Source organism: Musca vetustissima, unplaced genomic scaffold (assembly GCF_032173495.1).
Source record: "Musca vetustissima isolate MV318-11 ecotype Yass unplaced genomic scaffold, APGP_CSIRO_Mvet_v1 utg2253, whole genome shotgun sequence".
Classification (NCBI taxonomy): Eukaryota; Metazoa; Arthropoda; class Insecta; order Diptera; family Muscidae; genus Musca; species Musca vetustissima.
The window spans coordinates 967,746-989,775 of NW_026888442.1; the positions used below are offsets into that span (position 1 = coordinate 967,746).

Below are 22,030 nucleotides of genomic sequence, written 5' to 3' on the forward strand. Positions count from 1 at the left end.
AGAAATGCAACGGAATGAATTAAATAGAAGTGCTGCCATTTCCATTGAATACAAGGGGGGTTCACAGCGTTGAATAAACAAGATTGTTGACAAGAAGAGTGATGCTAACGTTACGCATTGGAAAGTCGTAAGTACTATCCATGGCACAATGAATAGGTAGTCCATTTAGAGCAGCTGATGTCTTGATTAACTGTCAAAGTGGTAAATTTTACTTGAATTCGATGTGCAATGCTGCCAAATTTTTGAAATATTATAAGGAAAAATTTGAAAGATAATGGAGACAAAAAAAAATGTTTTTGTTTTGATACATCACCTTATTATTGCATCATGGTACTATCTTACGAAAAAATTTGGATTTTTACCGACATGGAGATTTTGTGAAATAGAACAATAATAAGGCGCCATAATGCGCGTTTAGACTATAGTTTTTTTTAAAAATTTGGATTTTTACCGACATGGACATTTTGTGAAATAGAACAATAAAAAGGCGCCAATAATGCGCGTTTAGACTATAGTTTTTTAATGTGAAAATGTGTTTCATTTCAATTTAATTTTTGAGGGCTAAGCAGAATATTCGCATTGAGTCATCCATGGCGTATCGAAAATACAACAACCACGAGGAAACGATAAGCGTTAGTGTTATCGTGTCTGCTTCGCCCATGGTACAATAAATAGGTAGTCCATTTAGCGCAGCTGATGACTCGATTAACTGTCAACGTACGTAATTTCTACTTGATTTCGATGTGCAATGTTGCCAACCACGTGAAATATTATAGGGAAAAATTTGACAGATGGTCGAGACAAATACAAAGGTTTTTGTTTGATACATCACCGTATTATTGTTGCATCATGGCTTATAGCCTAGAGAGACGACAGCCTTAATTTGCATTAACAGCCTTAATTCAAATTAACTTGTACATTATCCTCATTTTTATATGTTGTTAATGCACAAAATCAAACTGAGTTTGCAAATTAAGGAATTTTTAATGCAAATTAACAGCCTGTTTTCGCAAAATTCTAAACGAACGAATTCGAGTGACTCACGACCAAACTCTTTGGTTTTGAAAAATGTGTCATTTATTTTTGTTTTTAATCAAGAAACATTTTTTTACAGTAATTCGTTCGAATTGTTTCGTTTCGAATTTTACAAAAAAGGCTGTCGTCTGTCTATGGCATTAGCCCTTTAGATCGTGTTAAATCTACGTCTATTTATCTCGATTTCCAGAATTAACTTCCATTATCAAAACGTAAACAAAGTAAAAAAAAAATAGACTTGTGGAAAAACAGCAGACACCCTTGCTGGGCGACCTTATTAATAGATCTTAATGTAGTCTAAACGTGTATTCTTTAGGGTTGTAAAAGTGTGCTTAGATTGTGAAATCCACTCGATCTAAAATGTCAATTTCATAGCTTATACGCCAAATATAATTCACTAGATTTGTAAACAGGATTAACATGACATATACGCTATGAAATTGACGTTTGAAATAGAGAGGATTTATTAGTTTAGATGTGCTCTAAAAAAGTACAAATATATAACACTACATTTACAAGACCCAGGGTGGTTAAGTTCATGCCTTATAGTATGTTTACATTGCACCACATTTATTAAATCCAGTGTATCTTAAAATTCCTCACTACCGAATAATGGGAAGTTCCTTTATGTGGAGATGGAAATATTCTACCCATGGTACAATTATAAAAGGTAAGATGTGTTTTGTTAACAAGGAGAAAACCTTGTAAGCTAAATTGTCAGAATATATAAAAACAAATGCAACAAGTCGTTCTGTTTATTTGACCCGACAAATGTATGGAATGACAATTTTTTTTTTCAAAATCTAGTTGGGAATATGATTTACATATTGATTCATTCGACATACGGGTATGACGTCCATTACCGACTATGTCAACATCAGGTATTCCTTTGGCTCTTAAAGCTCATCGCTTAAACGGTTTTGAAGGTATATACCTGCATCATTGTTCCGGCCATTACATCCGACATCAACGTATATAAATTTACAATTTGCATCGATTAATGCCATCACGACTATGCTATAAGTGCCTTTATAATTGTAGTAAAATGCTCCATCGTAACGTCGAGGACGAAAATATATGTTTTCAGTCCAACGCCCCTAGACAGTTGGCATTGGCCATTTTATAGCAAACTCTTTTGCTATTGTCTCCCACTCGGATGGAACTATGGAAAAATATAAAGTTCATAATAGGAATTGTGTAAAATACCTTTAAAAAACAACACAATTGATTTGCAAACTTGTGAACAAAATAACAAATATATTAGCATGCCAATGTTATAATTGTAATAGGAATTTAAATCTATATACTCGAAATTGAAATACACCGCGTTATATATGTGTACCTGTAGCAAGGAATCGTAAGGAAATTTTTTTTATATGTCATTATCACTGCATTTTTTAACATCTTCGACCAAGTACAAAATATAGTCAACTTTTTCTTTTGACATTCGAAATTTGGAAGGTACTTTTGTATGGAGGTAATAGTAGAGCAATAATAATAATTTTGGTAGGATTATTTGCTATAAGAGCATTATTCCAAAATGATGATCGAAATATAACATTTCAATACCAAACACCATAAGAGTATTAACAAGATAATAGTAAAATTTCAAAGATATATTTTAAATCAAGAATCATATATACTCCGGGGAATATATCGGAATGACCCTCTAATATACGCTACACCCGTTTCCGACGCATTCAAAATAAATGTCATTCTGCTCATATCCTTTTTATTATGCTTAAAGATTTGAACCTACCTTCATATCAATACACACTGCTAATGTTCTAAACGGTTACGGTGTATTTCAGGATTTCGCAAATCAAGTCGATATATAATGTAAATGTGCTCTAATATCCTCTACAATGACCTTCCCATTGCTACCCAAATGCAAATCCTTGTAATAATTTCCACAAAAATGGTTATTCTTTCAAACCAGTCCTTGCACAAAAACCACAACATTTTTATTTAGATATTCATTCAAACAAAATTTGATTTGAAATGAACAACAATTTAGTTGGTTTTTTTTGTTCCGACATTGTGGTTGATTGGTAATATGACCTTCAATTCGATTTCATTCTTTTGTGCATTTATTTTTTTGTGAATCAATTCTTCTTTTCTATCACAAGTACATCATTATCGGCAAAAATTTATTGTCATTTTACACGAACGGGGTTTTTGGTCTCGGTTTAATAAAACGAAAAAAATAGAAATATTAATTTATTATCGCCGTTATTAATCTTCTGCACATGGGAAAATTGGCGTCAAGGAAATGTATGGATATTACGTGTGTATGTAGGTAATTAAAATGGGGTGATATTGAAGGGGTTATATTTAAGATCTTTCAGCGGGTATTCTTATGTAAACGAATTAAAAGGTCACGGCCTCTTTAGGTACTCAAAAGATGGTAAGCCGTTTCAAGTTGAAAAGAGAACCCATTTCCGGTTTGAGAAGATTCTTGCAGATTCTGGAGATTATGAAGTATCTGATTACCTCTTAATTTTATTACAAAAAATAATATCTGAAAATATTTCCAATTTTCTTCTACCACCCTAAAGTCTTACCACCGAGTGTCACTTAAATGACCTTGATTAAATAATTAGCGAGTGCTAAAACAACATATCATTCGGAAAAATATATATTTTATTATTTGCATTGTGGATGGACTCTAACCACAATCCGCTTATACCGAATACAAATATGTATTGAAAAAATATGTTTAGAAGTTGAGTCTCAGTTTATGATATTGTCACGCAAGACAGGTGGTGCTTGGCTCATGTAAGCCAAAATATATATATGCTGATGCTTACACTGAAAAAAATAAGCCAAGAAAATTGGTATATTCTTGGGTGGGTTCTTCGGGGGATTTCTGGATAATTTACATGTATTTTAAGGGCCCACTTAGAAAAGACTCCACGTTGTTGATTAGAGGAAGGGTTGCGTACTTTGTTAACCGAAATTTTAAGGGAACTATAGGATTGGCATGGACATTTCATGCAAAGGCAATATAACATGCCATCTTAGCCATCTTTTTGCTTCGGTTGCTTCCAAGTGCGTTTGCAATTTGGGGCATAGCCTTTTTATCCTTTGTGGGCTGAAGAAAGTGCCAGTTGTCCTTCTTGGGATACATCGATATTTGAGTTGGATCGCATCTTGCCTTCATACGTTTGCTGATCATTTTCTTTTTCGATGCCGAACTGCATCGTGGTCTTTAATGCAAATTTTTTGACTTTTCACTCTGTGTTTCCCTCTGCTCATTTCTCTAGAAAATCATTTCTTATAAATCAATATGTGTACAGTTTTATTAAACGGTGCTACACTTTCTTACAGTGTATAGCAAAATTTTATTGCTAGCATCACTTTCAGTTTTCCCCTCATATACATATGTGCAAAAAATACTAAATACCCAACCAATTTCGAAACATGCAATATACCTAGCAAATACATAATGAAAACCCAAATTCGAAATGAAAATCGCGTGTTTTTTTGGACACATTTGTGGGTGGTGTGACTTGACAAGCGGAAATATTTTTGCAAATATTTCACATACACGCACAGGGGGACAGAGAATGGGAGGGGGTGGCAATAAAGTTTGTTGTAAGTGTGTTCGGTTCAGAGATGGACTGTAAAAGAGGGATATACATAATCGACATAAGTATAGAATAAACGAAAGGATTTCTACATGTTTCAGAAGTGTCCTAATGAAAAGTTGTACCAGTTTTCGTGCCGGAACAAGCTCTTAACAAAAATATATATTTACCACTTTCGTGGGAAAAACTCACCCACGAAAGTGGTAAATATATATTTTTGTGTTGGTATTTTAGGAATGTCGAATATTTGTAGCGCAATATTGCGATGACTTGACAATCAATCATTTTCACCTTTTAAATCTAAATTACATAAGATACCAATAGAGTATTGCCTTTTTGATTATTCTAAATTTTCCGGCCATGATTTTAAAAATTATTAACTTTAAATGCAAATATGTCAAAATTTCCGTTGATATGAGAGGAGTACTAGCATGGTACAATAATACAAGGCAGGACAGCTTAAGGAGAATAACCTAATACTGAATGGCGTCTTATTTTATTTCATCATTCCTTGTTCTTAATTCTATTTTACACGCATGGTTGTATTTCAATGAACGTAAGTATTTTGTATTCACAATAGATCTGTTTAGTTCTGATTTATATTAGGCGAGTTTACTTGCGGCAATTATTATCGTTCCCGTTTGAACTTGCTTCATGCGTCTATACAAGGCAATTCGGTTTCGAAAATATTCTTTTTTCATTTGATGTCAATAGGTTTTTCACATTTAAATAAATATAAAATGTCAGCAAATACGAAATACACAAAACGAATTGCCAGAAAATTGTCGGTACGAGCAATTTTTTTTCCATTTCTATTCCCCTTGTCCCTCTCTCCTACAGTCAAAGACTTGCCGCAAGTAAACTCGCCTAATCTAAATTGGGACTTAGCTATTATTTACAATAGACTGGTTCCCCATTCTATTGTACTACAGCTCGGCCAACCTGAGAGTAGTGACCGCCCTGATCACATAGGGATTAAGGTACTTATAATAGGGATTAAAATACTTAATGCGATTATTCTACATACTTAAGCTACGTATGCTAAACTATATACACTATGGGTCAGAGCAGCTCTGTTTCTCTTCACCTGGGTCATCCGTCTTCCATAATCTTATGTTACAAGCTTTGATCACGCAGTCATAAGGAATTTGGGTGATCTGACAATTTACAATGGCTTTGACTACGTATTTATCATTTGGAAGCACCTTGTCTACGACACCAGGAAAATTGCAATCAGATGAGTAAGTGGCAAGCCCTGAGGATATTCTCTACTCAATTTTTACGAAATTTATTTACATTTATGACCATTCTCCATAAGAACATTTTATTACAAAACATCTCCATCATAATTGCGAATTCACGAAAAAACTCAAGAAATCAGCCAATGAACCCCAGATGATGGGGTTATGAACTATTTACCTTTGGCAAACGAAACGAAGTACTTAAAATTGGTTTCGGCACGAATTTTGTTTTTTTATATAGTATGTAATTATACTATAGGTAAATAATAACAACAGCATGTTTCATAGTCATTTTACCGACGGCGGCGGGTAGAGATATTGTCAAAGTGAGAGTAAATAATGTTGAAGCACGGCCATTCACTGTTACCAGGAGACCCAAACACATATGCACTCTGGAGAGTGAGGGAGTAATTATTTGCAAGTATTGGTGTGTGTGTGGGGGTGTTTGGAGTTATATTCAAAGAATATATAGAACCATTATGTGCATGTATGCGTGTGCAGGTGGTGTAAACAAAACGAATCCCAAGCTCACAACTTGCAAACATTTCATTCACAAAAACAGTTTGAGCGTGGCACGTGAAGTCGCGACAACGTGACAATTTTGCAGCGTTAGAAAGAGCAACCAATTTAAGGAAAGAACAAAATAAGACGGGATATATAATAAATTACTACTAGAAATGTATTGATTATCAAAAAACAAACATAAAAAAGCCAGCAAGACAACGTTGGTGATTGGTTAATAAAAAAGCAATGGAAATTGAATTTAAATCAGCACCAGTAATACTTCAACATTCTAAAAAGAAAATCACCATATCTTCAGACAAGTAAAACAGAATTGATTTGCAATTAAACCTTGTCGGTACCAATTAGTGATTTGTGTCAATTAATATGTCTTTAACCCTTGCAAATCATCATCGACGCGATAAGACGACGATGTCGATGTCTTCGTCGTCACTACGTAGCACTCATTGGAGTTCACAGCAACATTTGTCGCACGATTATTCTCAGTCGCAATTCGGACATCAAGCGGTACGCAAACAACGATCTTTTATAGAAACCTCAGCCACTGGTCGGCCCCAGCTATCGCGAGGTCTTTCGGTAGGCAGATCAAAAGATATTCAATATTTACAAAATCGTAATATCTTACGGAAACATTCGGCTTTTGTTGGTGCCGGCGCTAAAATTTCATCGTCAAAACTTTTACGCAATGATGATTTAATAAAGAGAAATATTAATTCCTGTGGTCAATTTGAGAGGCCACCCACACGTAGTGTTCAAGCATGGTCATCGACTTCGTCGATTTTAAAATCGTTGGACAAGGAATTGGCTCAATTGAATGGTGTCCTGGTCAAATCTAAGGAAGTTCGCAATAATATAGTGAAAGGTGTGGCAGCGGATAAAACAAGGAATAACATTTCAAATAAGTGGTAGGTTTTGAAATGTAATGCGAGAGAGATTTGTAGATTGCATGTGTCTGGACTTTCAGGATAGAAATTATGATAGTGTTTGCAAATGTATGTAGCTAAGTGGGCCAATCATTTAAGTTAATACCAGTTAAACGATATTCAGTTATTTATATAGTTTTTATTTATTTATAGTTATTTACTTCAAATCGACAGCAATCAAGGACGATTTAAGATTTTAATAAGAAAATAAAGAGTTTCAACGATACTTTAGCTATAGAAAGAATCTCTTCTAATTAATATGTCCCGGAGTTAGAGAAATCAAGGCGTGAAATTGCGCGACTACGATCAAAGAACATAAAGGTCGGATATATTCTAAACATAATTAAAGACCATTGGTTAAGGTTCAGCATGAAGAGGCTGAACAGAAATGACCTACAAAACAAAAACAGTCCGAATTGGTGAGAACCACACAGTGAAATCATTGCACGTGTTGATTCCTGAACGGATGACGGTTCAAAATTTGAATAACAAAATACAGAGTTTGAACGTGGCTTTAGCTATAGAAAGATCTTTTTGTAACAAATATGTTCCGGAATTAGTGAAATCATGTCGAATTTTACATCGAAACACGCAATGAATGGATGTATTGATTGGTGAACGGGTGAGTTATAGAAATAACCGTTTCTAATAAATATGTCCCGGAGTTACAAAAATAAAGACGTGAAATGAGGAAAAAACGCGTATAGCAAGCTTTAAAGCGACTGGTTCCTAAAAGTTGAGGTAAATCAACTTTTAAACGAGGTCCGTCTTGCAGCTGATAGCGAACACGTTGAGATGGTCAGACAAATAACACAGTTGGGAGATCCGCCAACAAATGATGATTATGTTGCCCAAAAGGAAAACTGTGATAAGTATAACGGTACAGAGAAATTTAGACAAAGAGAAGCGGTTAATTACGAAAATTCCTGCCACGAAGATTAAGTCGGCGGCCACAGGCATTGAGCAGTCAAAAGGATATGATGAGACCAACATGCAGTGTCAAGGAGAGGGAATTTAGTTAAAAGACTAACAAAAAGCACAGAAGCCAAAGAGGAATATTTTTCACAAAAGTTTGAAGGGGAGATCAGTCAACAAATGTTGATATATATCCGATAAGGAGCAATATTTTAAGGATAACGGTGCAGAGTGGAAGATTAAGCTGGTAACCAAAGGAAGTCATAAGGTGTTAATTACGAATGTTCCTCTCATTAAATTGAAACCGGCGGGCACAGGGGATGACCAACCCAAAATATATGATAAGACCAATAAGCAGGATCCAGGAGAGGGAAACAGAGCTATTTTTTGTATACACTCCACAAAAAATAATTGCCAAAAAGCAGAAGACGGCTGTCAAAAAGAGATGATAAGACCGATAATCAGTGTCAAGGAGATAGAATTTAGTTAAACAGGGATCTTTTTTTATACAGTCTACTTTGAGAAAAGGACATCGTTTCTGAGTCTAACCAGTAAATGAGTGAATACATTTAAAATAAGTTAGACTCCGATATTGAAATTAAAGTCTTTAAATGCAGAACAACGTAGTAAAGCCTTGTTTAAGATAATTGTTCCGGAAAATATTTTCGACATTATAGTAAATCCAAAGTGTTGGCGCTTAAAGTCATCATACATGAATATATACACCTAAGTCTGTTTTTACACGGTAGATTGGTTCCAGAAGAAGCCGTGTAAAAAAAGACATTGATCTTATACATAAAGGGAATTCCCCTAAATTAGTGCTATTCACATTTGCTTTGACCAGTAAAAATTGTACGCACTAAATGGGAATTCACTTATATCTTTAAGCTAGTGTTCGCAAACTATCGATGGTTTTAGACTTTTTTCTTTCACAAGTACTTTTTTTGTGATATGAACATAATTCGCAAAAATTAAATTTGACAAAAAAATTTAAGTACATAAAATTTTAAATTTAAAAAATATTCAATTTTCAAACCGTTGTACCCGTGTACAAAAAGACTGTGTAAAAACAGACTTAGGTGTATAGGGATGTGGCAAAGACAGATATCGTATATTTACCAAATTCCAGTTCAAAACTAAGTATGGAGCCTGCTGTAGATATTATTAATATAGCTACCAGGGCTTCATAGTGGCATATATGTTACTGAAATTCTTTGTAATCAGTTTAAAATCTTTAGACGTGATCGAAAATATTGTATTAAAGGAAGAGGAGTTTTATAGCTGTTTCTTCGAAATTTTCTACAGAAAAGGCAACATTTCCCGTATCTCTGGATGTTGAAATTGTAGCTGTTAAGAGTGGATCCCTACATAGCAAATTTGATTTTTCGTTTTATTGAATCTCGCAAGAAATAAATGCTCTATATTTTTGCACATTTTTCTTCTTGGAACACCAGCTATTTCATTAAGAAGATATGCACGAACAAGCTAACCTAACTTTTTATTTATATACTTATATTTTTTTATACATCATTACATATCGACCTAGTATTCAATTAACATATTTATTATTTTCGTTTGTCATATTTATGTCAGGGATTGTTTTGTAACGCCAAAAACGTTTGTTGAAAACAAAATTGTCATTTGCCAAAAACAAGAACAAAAACAGCAAGAAAAAACAGAAAACTTATTTCGCCCATCTAAACCAATCAATATGACATGGTTTCATTTCAGTCGTCACACACACACATATATATCCAATATACATATAAATATCAATATATTTTGATGTCATACATCCATCTCCTAAACGCTCCCGACTCCTTTCGTACCCGGTGGTGGTATCATATTCGAATTGGAATACCCATTCATTGAGCAATGGTGAATGACGAGTGTTTCGTTTGTTGGGCGCCACGCAAACCTCTTCAAAAAGTAGAGGCGGGACATTGAGAGAATATTCGTTCATAAAGTCAAGTTGGGCAGATAATAACTTAGTTTTTTTGCAAATAATAATCACACAAGTACTTTTATTACCTGATTTGCATTTGCCAGACATGACACAGTTACTAAAATGACATGTGATACTGCAATGAGGATGACAAACTAAGTTGCGACTTAGTATAGGACCAGATATTTAGATTACCTAAGTTGAAGAAGTTCAATTTCATTTTAGCGCCAACAAAGTGAAAACGGATACTGGACCACCTACAACGGCGAAAGTGACAACATCGAATAGCAGAGTTATTAAACCCACTTCAGCGACTACCCCATCATCCAGTGTGGTGCCATCGAAAACGATTGAAACAAATAAAGTCAATTTAAGCATAGTCCTGTCACATGCCCTGAACGAAAGCAAAGAGAATGATTATATTCTGTGTGATGCGGGTGATGGTGAAGACAGTGAGGATTTGTCAATAGAAAGTGAACAATTTGAGGTTATTTAAATTCAATTAATATTTGTTCGAAATAATGGTATCTCTCTCTTCCTTCGTATAGAATACCCAAACAAATTTATCCAAAGATTCCGTCACTTCCCTGGCGGCACCACAACGAAGAGCCCTCTATCATTCGAGTAAACTAAACAATCAAATAAATATTTCCAGTGGTTCGCAGACACCCCCACAGGACGTTAACGTACCGCAAATTTCACCAGCTTTAATTGTACAGAAACGACCACCGCTGGTACGTGCTATGTCGGCTCCTGTCCGCAGTATTGATGATAATTCCAAAAGTTCATTTTTGGCAAATAATAAACGTAAATCAAGACGTCGAAAATTGAATGCTCGCACCATAACCTGTGATCGTGACTTATCATCGCCCACGTCGACAAATGTGAATAATTTGAATTTCGATTCAAAGGCGAATAAGAAAATTTTACAACGTTCAAGATCCGTGGCACCGGATGTTATCACATTGGTATCGCTCATAAGTTCAGAGGGTTCGGATTCCGAGAAAGAAGATTGTTGCTCCTCGACACCCAGTAATTCGGATTCGAATAGTCCAACAAGAAGGGCGCCTTCACTACGCAAGGCGGGGAAATCAGGTAAGTAATACAAAAGAAGGAACTGGGAACCCTAAACTAAGCGTGGAGTTTTTAAATATTTTTTCCCAAGTCTCAACAAGGCGAAGAATTTTTTAAGTATTTTTTTCTCAAGTCCCAACAAGACGTAGATTTTTTAAATATTTTTTTCCAAGGCCCAACAAAGCCTAGAGATTTTTTTCCGAGGCCCTACAAGGCGTAGAAATTTTAGGTTTACAAAATATTTTTTTATTTAAATGTTTCTATATTAATAAAATGTCTATATTTCAGTATCATTTCAGGAAAACTACCCGCCAACATTTCAGTTTGCCTCCAAGGAATATTCACATATGCTACGACGGGGTTCCATAGCTCCATTGGCAGCACGTATTAAATCAAATCGACCACCGACAGCACCGCCTGGGTCCATTTTTCATACAACCACCACCAGCAACAACAACACGACCAATAAATCCTCCTCGAAGAATATGAATGACGACAGGGACACAGATGATAATAATCCAGCTGATGAAAACAAAAATAATGCCAACATAAATAATCAAAATTCAACACCTAACCTCAAAAAATCAAATGATTTGGAAGAAGAATCCCTATATCAATATCCGGATTATGTTCGCAGTATTAAAGAACGTGAATGTTGGAAACTTTTTCAAAAAATGTCAGCCAAAGGTGTTAACATAACCTATGATACCATTTTGCGGGGTATGTTGACGCCAACAGAATTTCGCCAACTACAAAAACAACGTGAAATGGAAGAGGCAAAGGCATTGCTACGCGAAAGCGAACAAATGACAATAATGTTAAATGAAGAACAAGAGCAGAAAATGAAAAATAATCGTAAAACCTCGCCGCTGGAAAGAATTACTGAAAATTTACCCAAGAACTGAAAATTGTTATATTTTTGCAAAAGAAATACTTTTACACGTTTTAGGTTAGGTTTTAGTTTGTTTGTAGGCACGACCAAAATTTCCATTAGAATAGAAAATTATCGATGGAAAACACTGCTGAAATAGGAGTATACACAGTTTTGCTATCATTTGGATATATTTGTTCCGAATATCGATAAGTTTGTTATAAACAACATTTTGTTTTAGATCTGCTAACAAGGAGACATAACCTCAAACTAGTTCCTAGCAATTTCACTATAACACATCATTTATGTCTAGATATCTGTATTTTTTTGTAGTTTCTGAAACTATAATTTTCAGTTTCCAGATTGCTGTTATTCAAAAAATACCTAAATCAATTACATATTTATTTATCAATTATAAACATTGTATTATTTTACAAATAAAATATCAAGTAGTCAAAGAACAAAAAAAAACATTTGGGTTTTCAATTAAAAACGGGGGCAGCACAACATCCGCAAACTCCGATGATCTCTATTCGTTGATCAATTACACGACATTGACATCACTGTTTTGTGTTTCAAACATAAATATTATGCACTCTGAACCACCTTTGTAAACACAACAATTTCATGATTACGTCAAACTACCGTTGGTTTTGTTCAAAAATCATGAATTATCAAGAATAGAGTGATTGATTCAAGCGTTGTGAAAGTATTTCAATTATTTTTTCGATAGTGTTCTAAAATTGTGATATTATTTTAAAGAAATTTTGTGCATTTATTATGTTGAGAACATTAGCTATAATATTCACGTAATAAAAATGTGAAGGAACTCTCCATTGTTTTTCCAAAAATTATCTGAAGATATTGAACCGTAAGTCAGGTAAGTGATATGTATTAAAATACTCTTTTATAATTGAATATATAATCCATTATATTATTATATAGATATGGTGACTTTGATCCTTTCAAAGATTTTCGGGTCTGCGAATGTTTAGGAGTATGATTTTAATAGATGAAACATCAGGAGCAAGTCATGTTAAGGTTATGGTCGCGGATCGTTCAGAAATATCGTCAATATATAGGTAGTCCTCTGAGCCCTGGTAGTCCCTTGGGCCCTGGTCACCCAAAAAAACTATTCTATTTAACAAGAGATTATGTCGCGTAGCCAATGTTGGTATCTGACCATAGGATAGTCTTAAATCTCCGAAGGCCTGTTAAAAAAAAATTATTTAAAAGGAGTTTCTGTCGCGTAGCCGGTGTATGTATCTGTCCCTAGGCGAAAGTCTTAAAATCCTGGCCGAAGTCCGGCCACCAAAAAAAAAAAAAAGAAAAAAAAATGCTATTTAAAAGGAGATTCTGTCATGTAGATAGATTTTTCTTATTTTTATAGGAATCTAATGCCCATATTCAATTAGTCAATAAGTGATCTGAAGTAAGTTCTTAAAGACGAAACTAAAGAAGTAAGTTGTTAAAGACGAACTTATAGACGAACTATAGATCATCTGATTGGAGTCTCTATAGATGAGGTGTGCTGAAAGCAGTGTTCATAAATGAGGTGAAGGGTATCGATATATTCGCTAAAAATATTCTATATTAGGAAAAGGGAAAGTTCTTCCTATAGACGTGCTTAGTAGAGTTGCTAAAGAGCTGAAAAGTTTTCTTAAGAGAACTAAAAGGTTAAGTAGTCAATAAATGATCTGAAGGAAGAACCTGTAGAGACAAGCTACAGATTATTTGATTGTAGTCTCTATAATGTGCTGAAGGAAGTCTTTTAAATGTAAAATACTCCTCTCAAAAATATTCAATACCGGTATTTTAAAGGTCTACGTTGCATTTTCCGTGTAAATGGCAAAAATTTATCATTTGAAGTCATGCATATATTGAAATATCCTCAAAGGAAATATTTGCTTTATCAGATTTATAGTTGATCATACGAACATATTCTCGCCCTAAAAAAAAAAACTTTCTTCTACATTTCAATTTAAGACGCGTTTTCTAGTAATTAAGAAATGATTTGTTTTTTAATTTTTAATTTAATTGCATTTATTTTGTCATGTTTTCAAATATAATTTATAATACTCATATTAAAAAAAAACAATTTAATTAATTTTATTCAAACTACTACCCAAATTGACTTTACTTGGTGTTTGAATTTTCAAAATCAACTTAGAGATATAAACAAAAACAATCAGAACCAATGTGGTTACTTGCATTATAACAAAATGTGATATAGACGAGCCAATCTCCAGCCATGACCCTTGATTTTTAACCAAAAACAGAAAATTCAGACCCATAATATCACACAAGATTAGAAGGCAAATGAAAATTTGCCGCTCATAGCGTAAGGCGAATGGTGACAAAGTCAATATTATGGACATAATCAGTAGCAGTGGGATAATAAGTTTCAATATTACCAAAAACATTATAACAAATGGTGAAAAGGTTGTGAGGAAGCAACGTATAATGTTGGGATCAAAGGAACTGATTGAGGCTATGTTGCCCGTGCCGAAAAACGAAAAGAACGTGTAGAGTAGCATTATGAAGGCATAACGGAAACATTGTGAAATATGCTGTGACGAAGATGAACTGGGACTCACCAGATTGTGGTAAACCTTAGTTTCACCATCAACCGAGGACAGTAGTTCTGTAATTAGTAGTAAAATAAATACTGCTTCGTAGGAGGTACAAAAAAGGCAATACAAGGCGGTCAATAAAAATATTAAACGTTCTAATTTTTGTTTAAGCGAAAGCTTGGAGGGTCTTATGAGGACAATTACGATATAGACTAGGAATGACCAAGATAATATTTGGGAAACTAAAAGCAGGCCATATTGCTTGGAATGTCTATAAATGCAAAGACAGCCATTGACTAATGCCAGCAAGGCAACAATGCGATCACTTAAATTAACGGGAACTTTGACTAGCAATGAACGTAGAATGGTTAAGGCGATTCCCAAATACAATAACAAATCATGGGAATAGCCCACCGAATTGGGTAATAGGGGAAATACTATTAGGATAAAACTTAGACATAGACTTACAACAAATTTCAGTTTATTATTAGTCAGTGAATTCCGATTTAATTTTTCGTATAAGGTGAATAAAAGGAATCCCAAGGAAATAGCCCGTCTATCAAAGAAACTATAAACCAAGAGTTCAGAGGAAGCTAGAAGTACTAACAACTGTTTAATATTCAGCAATTTGTTAAGATTTTGTGAACCTGCTGTCACCGCTGTTACAAAATAATACCACACAACGGTGGGCAGAAGTAAATATAGGCTAATTGTAATTGGCAATTGTTGTAGCAAACAGAAGCTTAGGATCAACAAGCCTATACCAATTACCAATAGGCGATTTCTATGCGGTAATTGTCGTAAAGACCATTTCGATGATGTATTACTGCCATCGTTGCTCAATAACAATTTCAATAAAATTCCTATGAAACCTATAAAAGTGGCAGTGGTTGCCACCAACAATGGCCAACGATAATAACCGAAATAATATTCAATGCCCTTTAAGGCTGCCTCCATTAATGTATAACTTTCCTCCAGAGCCAAGTTGAATTTCTTCTTTTCGATGTGATTACGTATGGTGAATTTTATGCCTTGTATGTCTTCTTGGAATTTTGGTAGAAATTCGGTGAGATAGCCTTCTTTGTGTTGTCGCAGCAAGGCTTGATATTGTTCCAACAATTGATGGGCATTATTTTCCGCAGCCAAGGCATTATATTCTTGCGAGGAATTAATATAGCCTTTGGGTAAAATACCAAAATTATTCATTGGTACACCAATACCCAATAGGGCTGACATCAATGGCGCTATTTGTGCTTGTTCCAGACGATATAGTGGTCGCTTAATTTCCATATCTAGTTGGAAGGTTTCTGCAGTTGCAAAAGGTTTGGAATTGATGCCAGCTCCCCATATAAAGAAAGGAGTTTCCGTTTCAAATCTTTCACCAGCACCATGGGAACCTGGAAAAGGAAGAAATTTTAAAATTTATTTGTTTAAAATTATATTTAGATTTATTATAGGGACGAGCTGAAGAAAATTGATTTTCTATGCGGAAAGTAGTCTTTATAGTCGATTAGAAGGGTAAAGGTTTCCTTCCTCTTGTCAATAGAGACTTCTTTCCCTTCCGAGACGAGCTGAAGGGAGTCTCTGCAGACGTAAAGGAAACAATTCCAAATGTCCTGTATTCGATTATTTCGATCATAATATGGTTTTAGGATAGTGGTCATATTCATCTATTAGATTATCTATCTTATATATCTTATCTATCTGATTAAAATTCAGGTTTAAAATAACATCATATACCGTTCCACTTACCCGCATTTGTCATGCCATGATCTGAAGTCAAAACGTACGCTGTTTTACCATCCCTGAAAGTCGATTCAAATAATTCGTACATTTTCGTTATACCCTCCTGGGTATAGAGAAGATTTTCCAAAAACAATTCCGTACCAGGTTTGTGTACATGACCCGCCGTATCCAAACCCAATAAATGCAAAAAATACACCACTTTTTCCTCCCTCCTCAAATCTTCAGATTTACGTGCCAAAAACTTTTCCACCTTTTCGAATACCCAACGATCCAGCTCGTATGTTTTTTCTTTACCCGAAAAATCCAATTCATGAGAATAGGAATCAAAAAATAGCCGCTGCTCATCATCTTTAGTTAGACGTGCAAAGATGTGCAGCACATCATTGGCACCCCAGGCATATGTCTTACGGCTGCGATTGAACACGGTATCAAATTCTATGGGATTTTCTTTCCATCCTCGGGTTACGGCCGACGGATCTTCATAGAGTCCAGCAATAAGGGCAATATGACCCGGTCTAGATTCGGTGGGTACACGTGTATGGGATATACCGACGACACCATTTGCCTCCACCTGCTTAATCAACATCTTCAAGTGTGGTATATGTTTACATTGTTCGTGGAAAAATGATTCCGCTCGCAGACCATCGGTAACAAAGAGTACTAAACGTTTTGCTGGTGCCTCCAACGGCAGTTGTGGTTGTGGCTTTAGATTTGTTATGACCGGAGAACGAAAATATATTACAAAAATTGAACCGAGCAGAAGGATGTGTAGAACTACAGCATATATTATCCACATGGTCAAATAATCATAACAGTTTTCGATCCCTTGTAATTATTTTATTTAATAAAATACACGACTAATTTTTTTGTTTACGATTGGATTGAAAATTGAATGTTTTATATTCTGCTGTGCGGTGTCAGATGTTATGATAAACAAATGTCAGCTGTTCGCTTTGTCAATTGACATTCATTCATAACAGAGTTGTATTTATTTATTGGAACAAGTGGTTTTTAGACCAAGATTTAGAACAACCAACACAGTATTACGAATAAAAACAAATAGTTCTCAAATATTTTATTTATTTTTTTTAAATTTTTATAAAATAATAATCTATATATATAAAAGAGCTTAGTGTTAAGTGAGTGAGTGAGTGACTGACTGACAGATCATCGCCCAGACGAAACGGCAAAAGCTAGAAGCTTGAAATTTTGAGTGTGGGTTGTTGTTGGTGTGTAGGCGTGAGATAAGGCTAGGTTTTTGGAAATTCGAACTAGAACGGTACGAAAAGTACTAAAATGTACCAAAAATGGTACCTTATGTATTAGGCGAACGGGAAGAGCTAGAATTCTGAAATTTGAAATGTGGGTCACTGATGGAAAGTTAGAAAAATGTACAAAAGGGTTTTTGGAACCGACCTATTAGTGTACTAAAAGTACTAAAAATTACTAAATTTAGTTCTAATTTTATATATATTGAAAATATTGAACATATATAGCTATAATCTTGAAATTTTATATGGAATACAGGTTGGGAAGTGGTGTTGATATATGGAAATGCTTTAAAAAATTCGTACTTATGTTATAAAAAGTACAAAATGGTACTAAATTTGGTACTATTTGCATTTAGTTGAGTGTATAGAGATGGAATTTGGAAAATCGGAATCAGGACAACTATTGGAGCACAAGATTGAATTAGCTTTCAAAAATCGTACTTATGTGTACGAAAAGTACTAAATAGTACTAAATTTGGTGCATGTTGGAATTACGTGAACAGATAGAGCTGGAGCCTTCAAATTGTGAAAAAAATGACTGTTGAATGTAGGATTGAGGTAATTACTTATTGGTACGAAAAGTACTATATGGTACCAAATTTAGTACAATCCTGAAATTTGAAATTAAGATTACTGTTGAAGATTGAGCTATAGAGACATCTTTGCAAATTCTTATTTATGTGTACGAAAAGTACTAAACGGCACTAGATTTAATACAATTAGGATTTGGGTGAACGTAGAGAGCTGGAAACCTAAAATTTTGGAATAATGGTTGCTGTTGGAATATAGAATTGAGATATGGAAGCATAGTACTTATGTGTACTAAATTGTACTATATTTGGTACACCTTGATTATTTGAGAACGGATAGAGCTGGACTCCAGAATTTTTGAATTAAAATTCCTGTTAAAGTGTAGGATTGAGGTAGTTTAGGAAATTCTTAATTATAGAAACAAAAAGTACTAAATGGTACCAAATAGTTTGCAAAATTATTTTTGTGCGTGAACGGATAGAGCTGTGATTCTGAAATTTTGAATTAGTACTACAGTTAGAGTGTAGGATTGAGACAAGTCAGTAGTTTGGAAAATTTGACATTATGTGTACTAAATGGTACAAAATTTTGTACAATTTGGATTAGAATTAACGGATGGAGATGGAAGGAAAATTACAGAATTAAGGTCTGTGAGCGGAAATCATAAAATTTGGAATTAAAATTAGGGATTAGATTGTAGGATGAGACATGGAGTTGGTTTTGAAAATGCGTAATTATGTGTACTAAATGGTACTAAGTTTAGTACAATTTAGCTTTGAGTAAAAGTATAAAGATGGAAAACGTATATTTAAAAACCAGTAAGGAAAGAAGTAAAGTCGGACTGGGCCGACTATATGATACCCTTCACCACTTTGGGTATATTCTACATATGTATCCGAAAAGGAATTTTGACATGAAATTGAACGAACTTAAATATGTGGTTTTTATGTCTTTATGGAATCTATGCTAAATTTCATTTCATTTGGGCAAGTTTAGAGTCGTTTGCGCACAGTGGGACAGATTTGTGTAAATCGATTAAAAGCCAACTTGACACACTCTCTTCCGTATGCTGCACTGTTTAAAATTTAATCTCGATCAGACACCTATTGTTTATGTGGTGTACAATAAACTTTAAGGCCTTTAAACGCTTCTAACGCCTAAAAAACGCATTTTAATTTTCTGTTTTTTAAAAAGGCATTTTAAGGCCTTTAAACGCTTCTAACGCCTAAAAAACGCATTTTAATTTTCGGTGGTCTAAAAAGGCATTTTAAGGCCTTTAAACGCTTCTAACGCCTAAAAAACGCATTTTTTCTGTTTTTTAAAAAGGCATTTTAAGGCCTTTAAACGCTTCTAACGCCTAAAAAACGCATTTTAATTTTCGGTGGTCTAAAAAGGCATTTAAAAAACGCATTTTAATTTTCTGTTTTTTAAAAAGGCTTTCTAAGCCTTTTAAACGCTTCTAACGCCTAAAAAACGCATTTTAATTTTAAGGCCTTTAAACGCTTCTAACGCCTAAAAAACGCATTTTAATTTTCTGTTTTTTAAAAAGGCATTTTAAGGCCTTTAAACGCTTCTAACGCCTAAAAAACGCATTTTAATTTTCGGTGGTCTAAAAAGGCATTTTAAACGCTTCTAACGCCTAAAAAACGCACTTTAATTTTCTGTTTTTTAAAAAGGCATTTTAAGGCCTTTAAACGCTTCTAACGCCTAAAAAACGCATTTTAATTTTCGGTGGTCTAAAAAGGCATTTTAAGGCCTTTAAACGCTTCTAACGCCTAAAAAACGCATTTTAATTTTCGGTGGTCTAAAAAGGCATTTTAAGGCCTTTAAACGCTTCTAACGCCTAAAAAACGCATTTTAATTTTCGGTGGTCTAAAAAGGCATTTTAAGGCCTTTAAACGCTTCTAACGCCTAAAAAACGCATTTTAATTTTCTGTTTTTTAAAAAGGCATTTTAAGGCCTTTAAACGCTTCTAACGCCTAAAAAACGCATTTTAATTTTCTGTTTTTTAAAAGGGCATTTTAAGGCCTTTAAACGCTTCTAACGCCTAAAAAACGCATTTTAATTTTTTGTTTTTTTAAAAAGGCATTTTAAGGCCTTTAAACGCTTCTAACGCCTAAAAAACGCATTTTAATTTTCTGTTTTTTAAAAAGGCATTTTAAGGCCTTTAAACGCTTCTAACGCCTAAAAAACGCATTTTAATTTTCTGTGGTCTAAAAAGGCATTTTAAGGCCTTTAAACGCATTTTAATTTTCTGTGGTCTAAAAAGGCATTTTAAGGCCTTTAAACGCTTCTAACGCCTAAAAACGCATTTTAATTTTCTGTTTTTTAAAAAGGCATTTTAAGGCCTTTAAACGCTTCTAACGCCTAAAAAACGCATTTTAATTTTTTGTTTTTTAAAAAGGCATTTTAAGGCCTTTAAACGCTTCTAACGCCTAAAAAACGCATTTTAATTTTCGGTGGTCTAAAAAGGCATTTTAAGGCCTTTAAACGCTTCTAACGCCTAAAAAACGCATTTTAATTTTCGGTGGTCTAAAAAGGCATTTTAAGGCCTTTAAACGCTTCTAACGCCTAAAAAACGCATTTTAATTTTCTGTTTTTAAAAGGCATTTTAAGGCCTTTAAACGCTTCTAACGCCTAAAAAACGCATTTTAATTTTTTGTTTTTTAAAAAGGCATTTTTTAAAAAGGCATTTTAAGGCCTTTAAACGCTTCTAACGCCTAAAAACGCATTTTAATTTTCTGTTTTTTAAAAAGGCATTTTAAGGCCTTTAAACGCTTCTAACGCCTAAAAAACGCATTTTAATTTTCTGTTTTTTAAAAGGGCATTTTAAGGCCTTTAAACGCTTCTAACGCCTAAAAAACGCATTTTAATTTTCTGTTTTTTAAAAAGGCATTTTAAGGCCTTTAAACGCTTCTAACGCCTAAAAAACGCATTTTAATTTTCTGTTTTTTAAAAAGGCATTTTAAGGCCTTTAAACGCTTCTAACGCCTAAAAAACGCATTTTAATTTTCTGTTTTTTAAAAAGGCATTTTAAGGCCTTTAAACGCTTCTAACGCCTAAAAAACGCATTTTAATTTTCTGTTTTTTAAAAAGGCATTTTAAGGCCTTTAAAGGCATTTTAAGGCCTTTAAACGCTTCTAACGCCTAAGAACGCATTTTAATTTTCTGTTTTTTAAAAAGGCATTTTAAGGCCTTTAAACGCTTCTAACGCCTAAAAAACGCATTTTAATTTTCGGTGGTCTAAAAAGGCATTTTAAGGCCTTTAAACGCTTCTAACGCCTAAAAAACGCATTTTAATTTTCTGTTTTTTAAAAAGGCATTTTAAGGCCTTTAAACGCTTCTAACGCCTAAAAAACGCATTTTAATTTTCTGTTTTTTAAAAAGGCATTTTAAGGCCTTTAAACGCTTCTAACGCCTAAAAAACGCATTTTAATTTTCTGTTTTTTAAAAAGGCATTTTAAGGCCTTTAAACGCTTCTAACGCCTAAAAAACGCATTTTAATTTTCTGTTTTTTAAAAAGGCATTTTAAGGCCTTTAAACGCTTCTAACGCCTAAAAAACGCATTTTAATTTTCTGTTTTTTAAAAGGGCATTTTAAGGCCTTTAAACGCTTCTAACGCCTAAAAAACGCATTTTAATTTTTTGTTTTTTAAAAAGGCATTTTAAGGCCTTTAAACGCTTCTAACGCCTAAAAAACGCATTTTAATTTTCTGTTTTTTAAAAAGGCATTTTAAGGCCTTTAAACGTTTCTAACGCCTAAAAAACGCATTTTAATTTTCGGTGGTCTAAAA

At 34.0% G+C, this 22,030-nt stretch overlaps 2 protein-coding genes across 2 annotated transcripts; one reads left to right on the plus strand and one right to left on the minus strand.

The window, feature by feature from the left end:
* The first annotated feature begins 10,872 nt into the window (after positions 1–10,872).
* On the plus strand, positions 10,873–12,150 carry LOC133336301 (nuclear transcription factor Y subunit gamma). Its single transcript, XM_061544584.1, has 2 exons — positions 10,873–11,266; positions 11,534–12,150. Exons 1-2 carry the CDS (start codon positions 10,915–10,917, stop codon positions 12,148–12,150), a joined length of 969 nt encoding a protein of 322 aa, XP_061400568.1. The 5' UTR covers positions 10,873–10,914.
* A 2,065-nt stretch (positions 12,151–14,215) lies between these two features.
* Positions 14,216–17,231, minus strand: LOC133336302 (GPI ethanolamine phosphate transferase 1). The gene is made up of 2 exons (XM_061544585.1): positions 16,442–17,231; positions 14,216–16,086 (listed from the first exon to the last, which is right to left on the minus strand). Exons 1-2 carry the CDS (start codon positions 17,229–17,231, stop codon positions 14,216–14,218), a joined length of 2,661 nt encoding a protein of 886 aa, XP_061400569.1.
* Positions 17,232–22,030: the final 4,799 nt, after the last annotated feature.

Bases quoted from the DNA above. Each gene is read 5' to 3' on its own strand.
- LOC133336301 (XM_061544584.1), top strand. From the start codon at position 10,915: ATGTCGGCTCCTGTCCGCAGTATTGATGATAATTCCAAAAGTTCATTT. The intron at 11,267-11,533 runs GTAAGTAATACA...TCTATATTTCAG, and splicing joins ACGCAAGGCGGGGAAATCAG to TATCATTTCAGGAAAACTAC.
- LOC133336302 (XM_061544585.1), bottom strand. From the start codon at position 17,231: ATGTGGATAATATATGCTGTAGTTCTACACATCCTTCTGCTCGGTTCA. The intron at 16,087-16,441 runs GTAAGTGGAACG...TTCCTTTTCCAG, and splicing joins TCATGGCATGACAAATGCGG to GTTCCCATGGTGCTGGTGAA.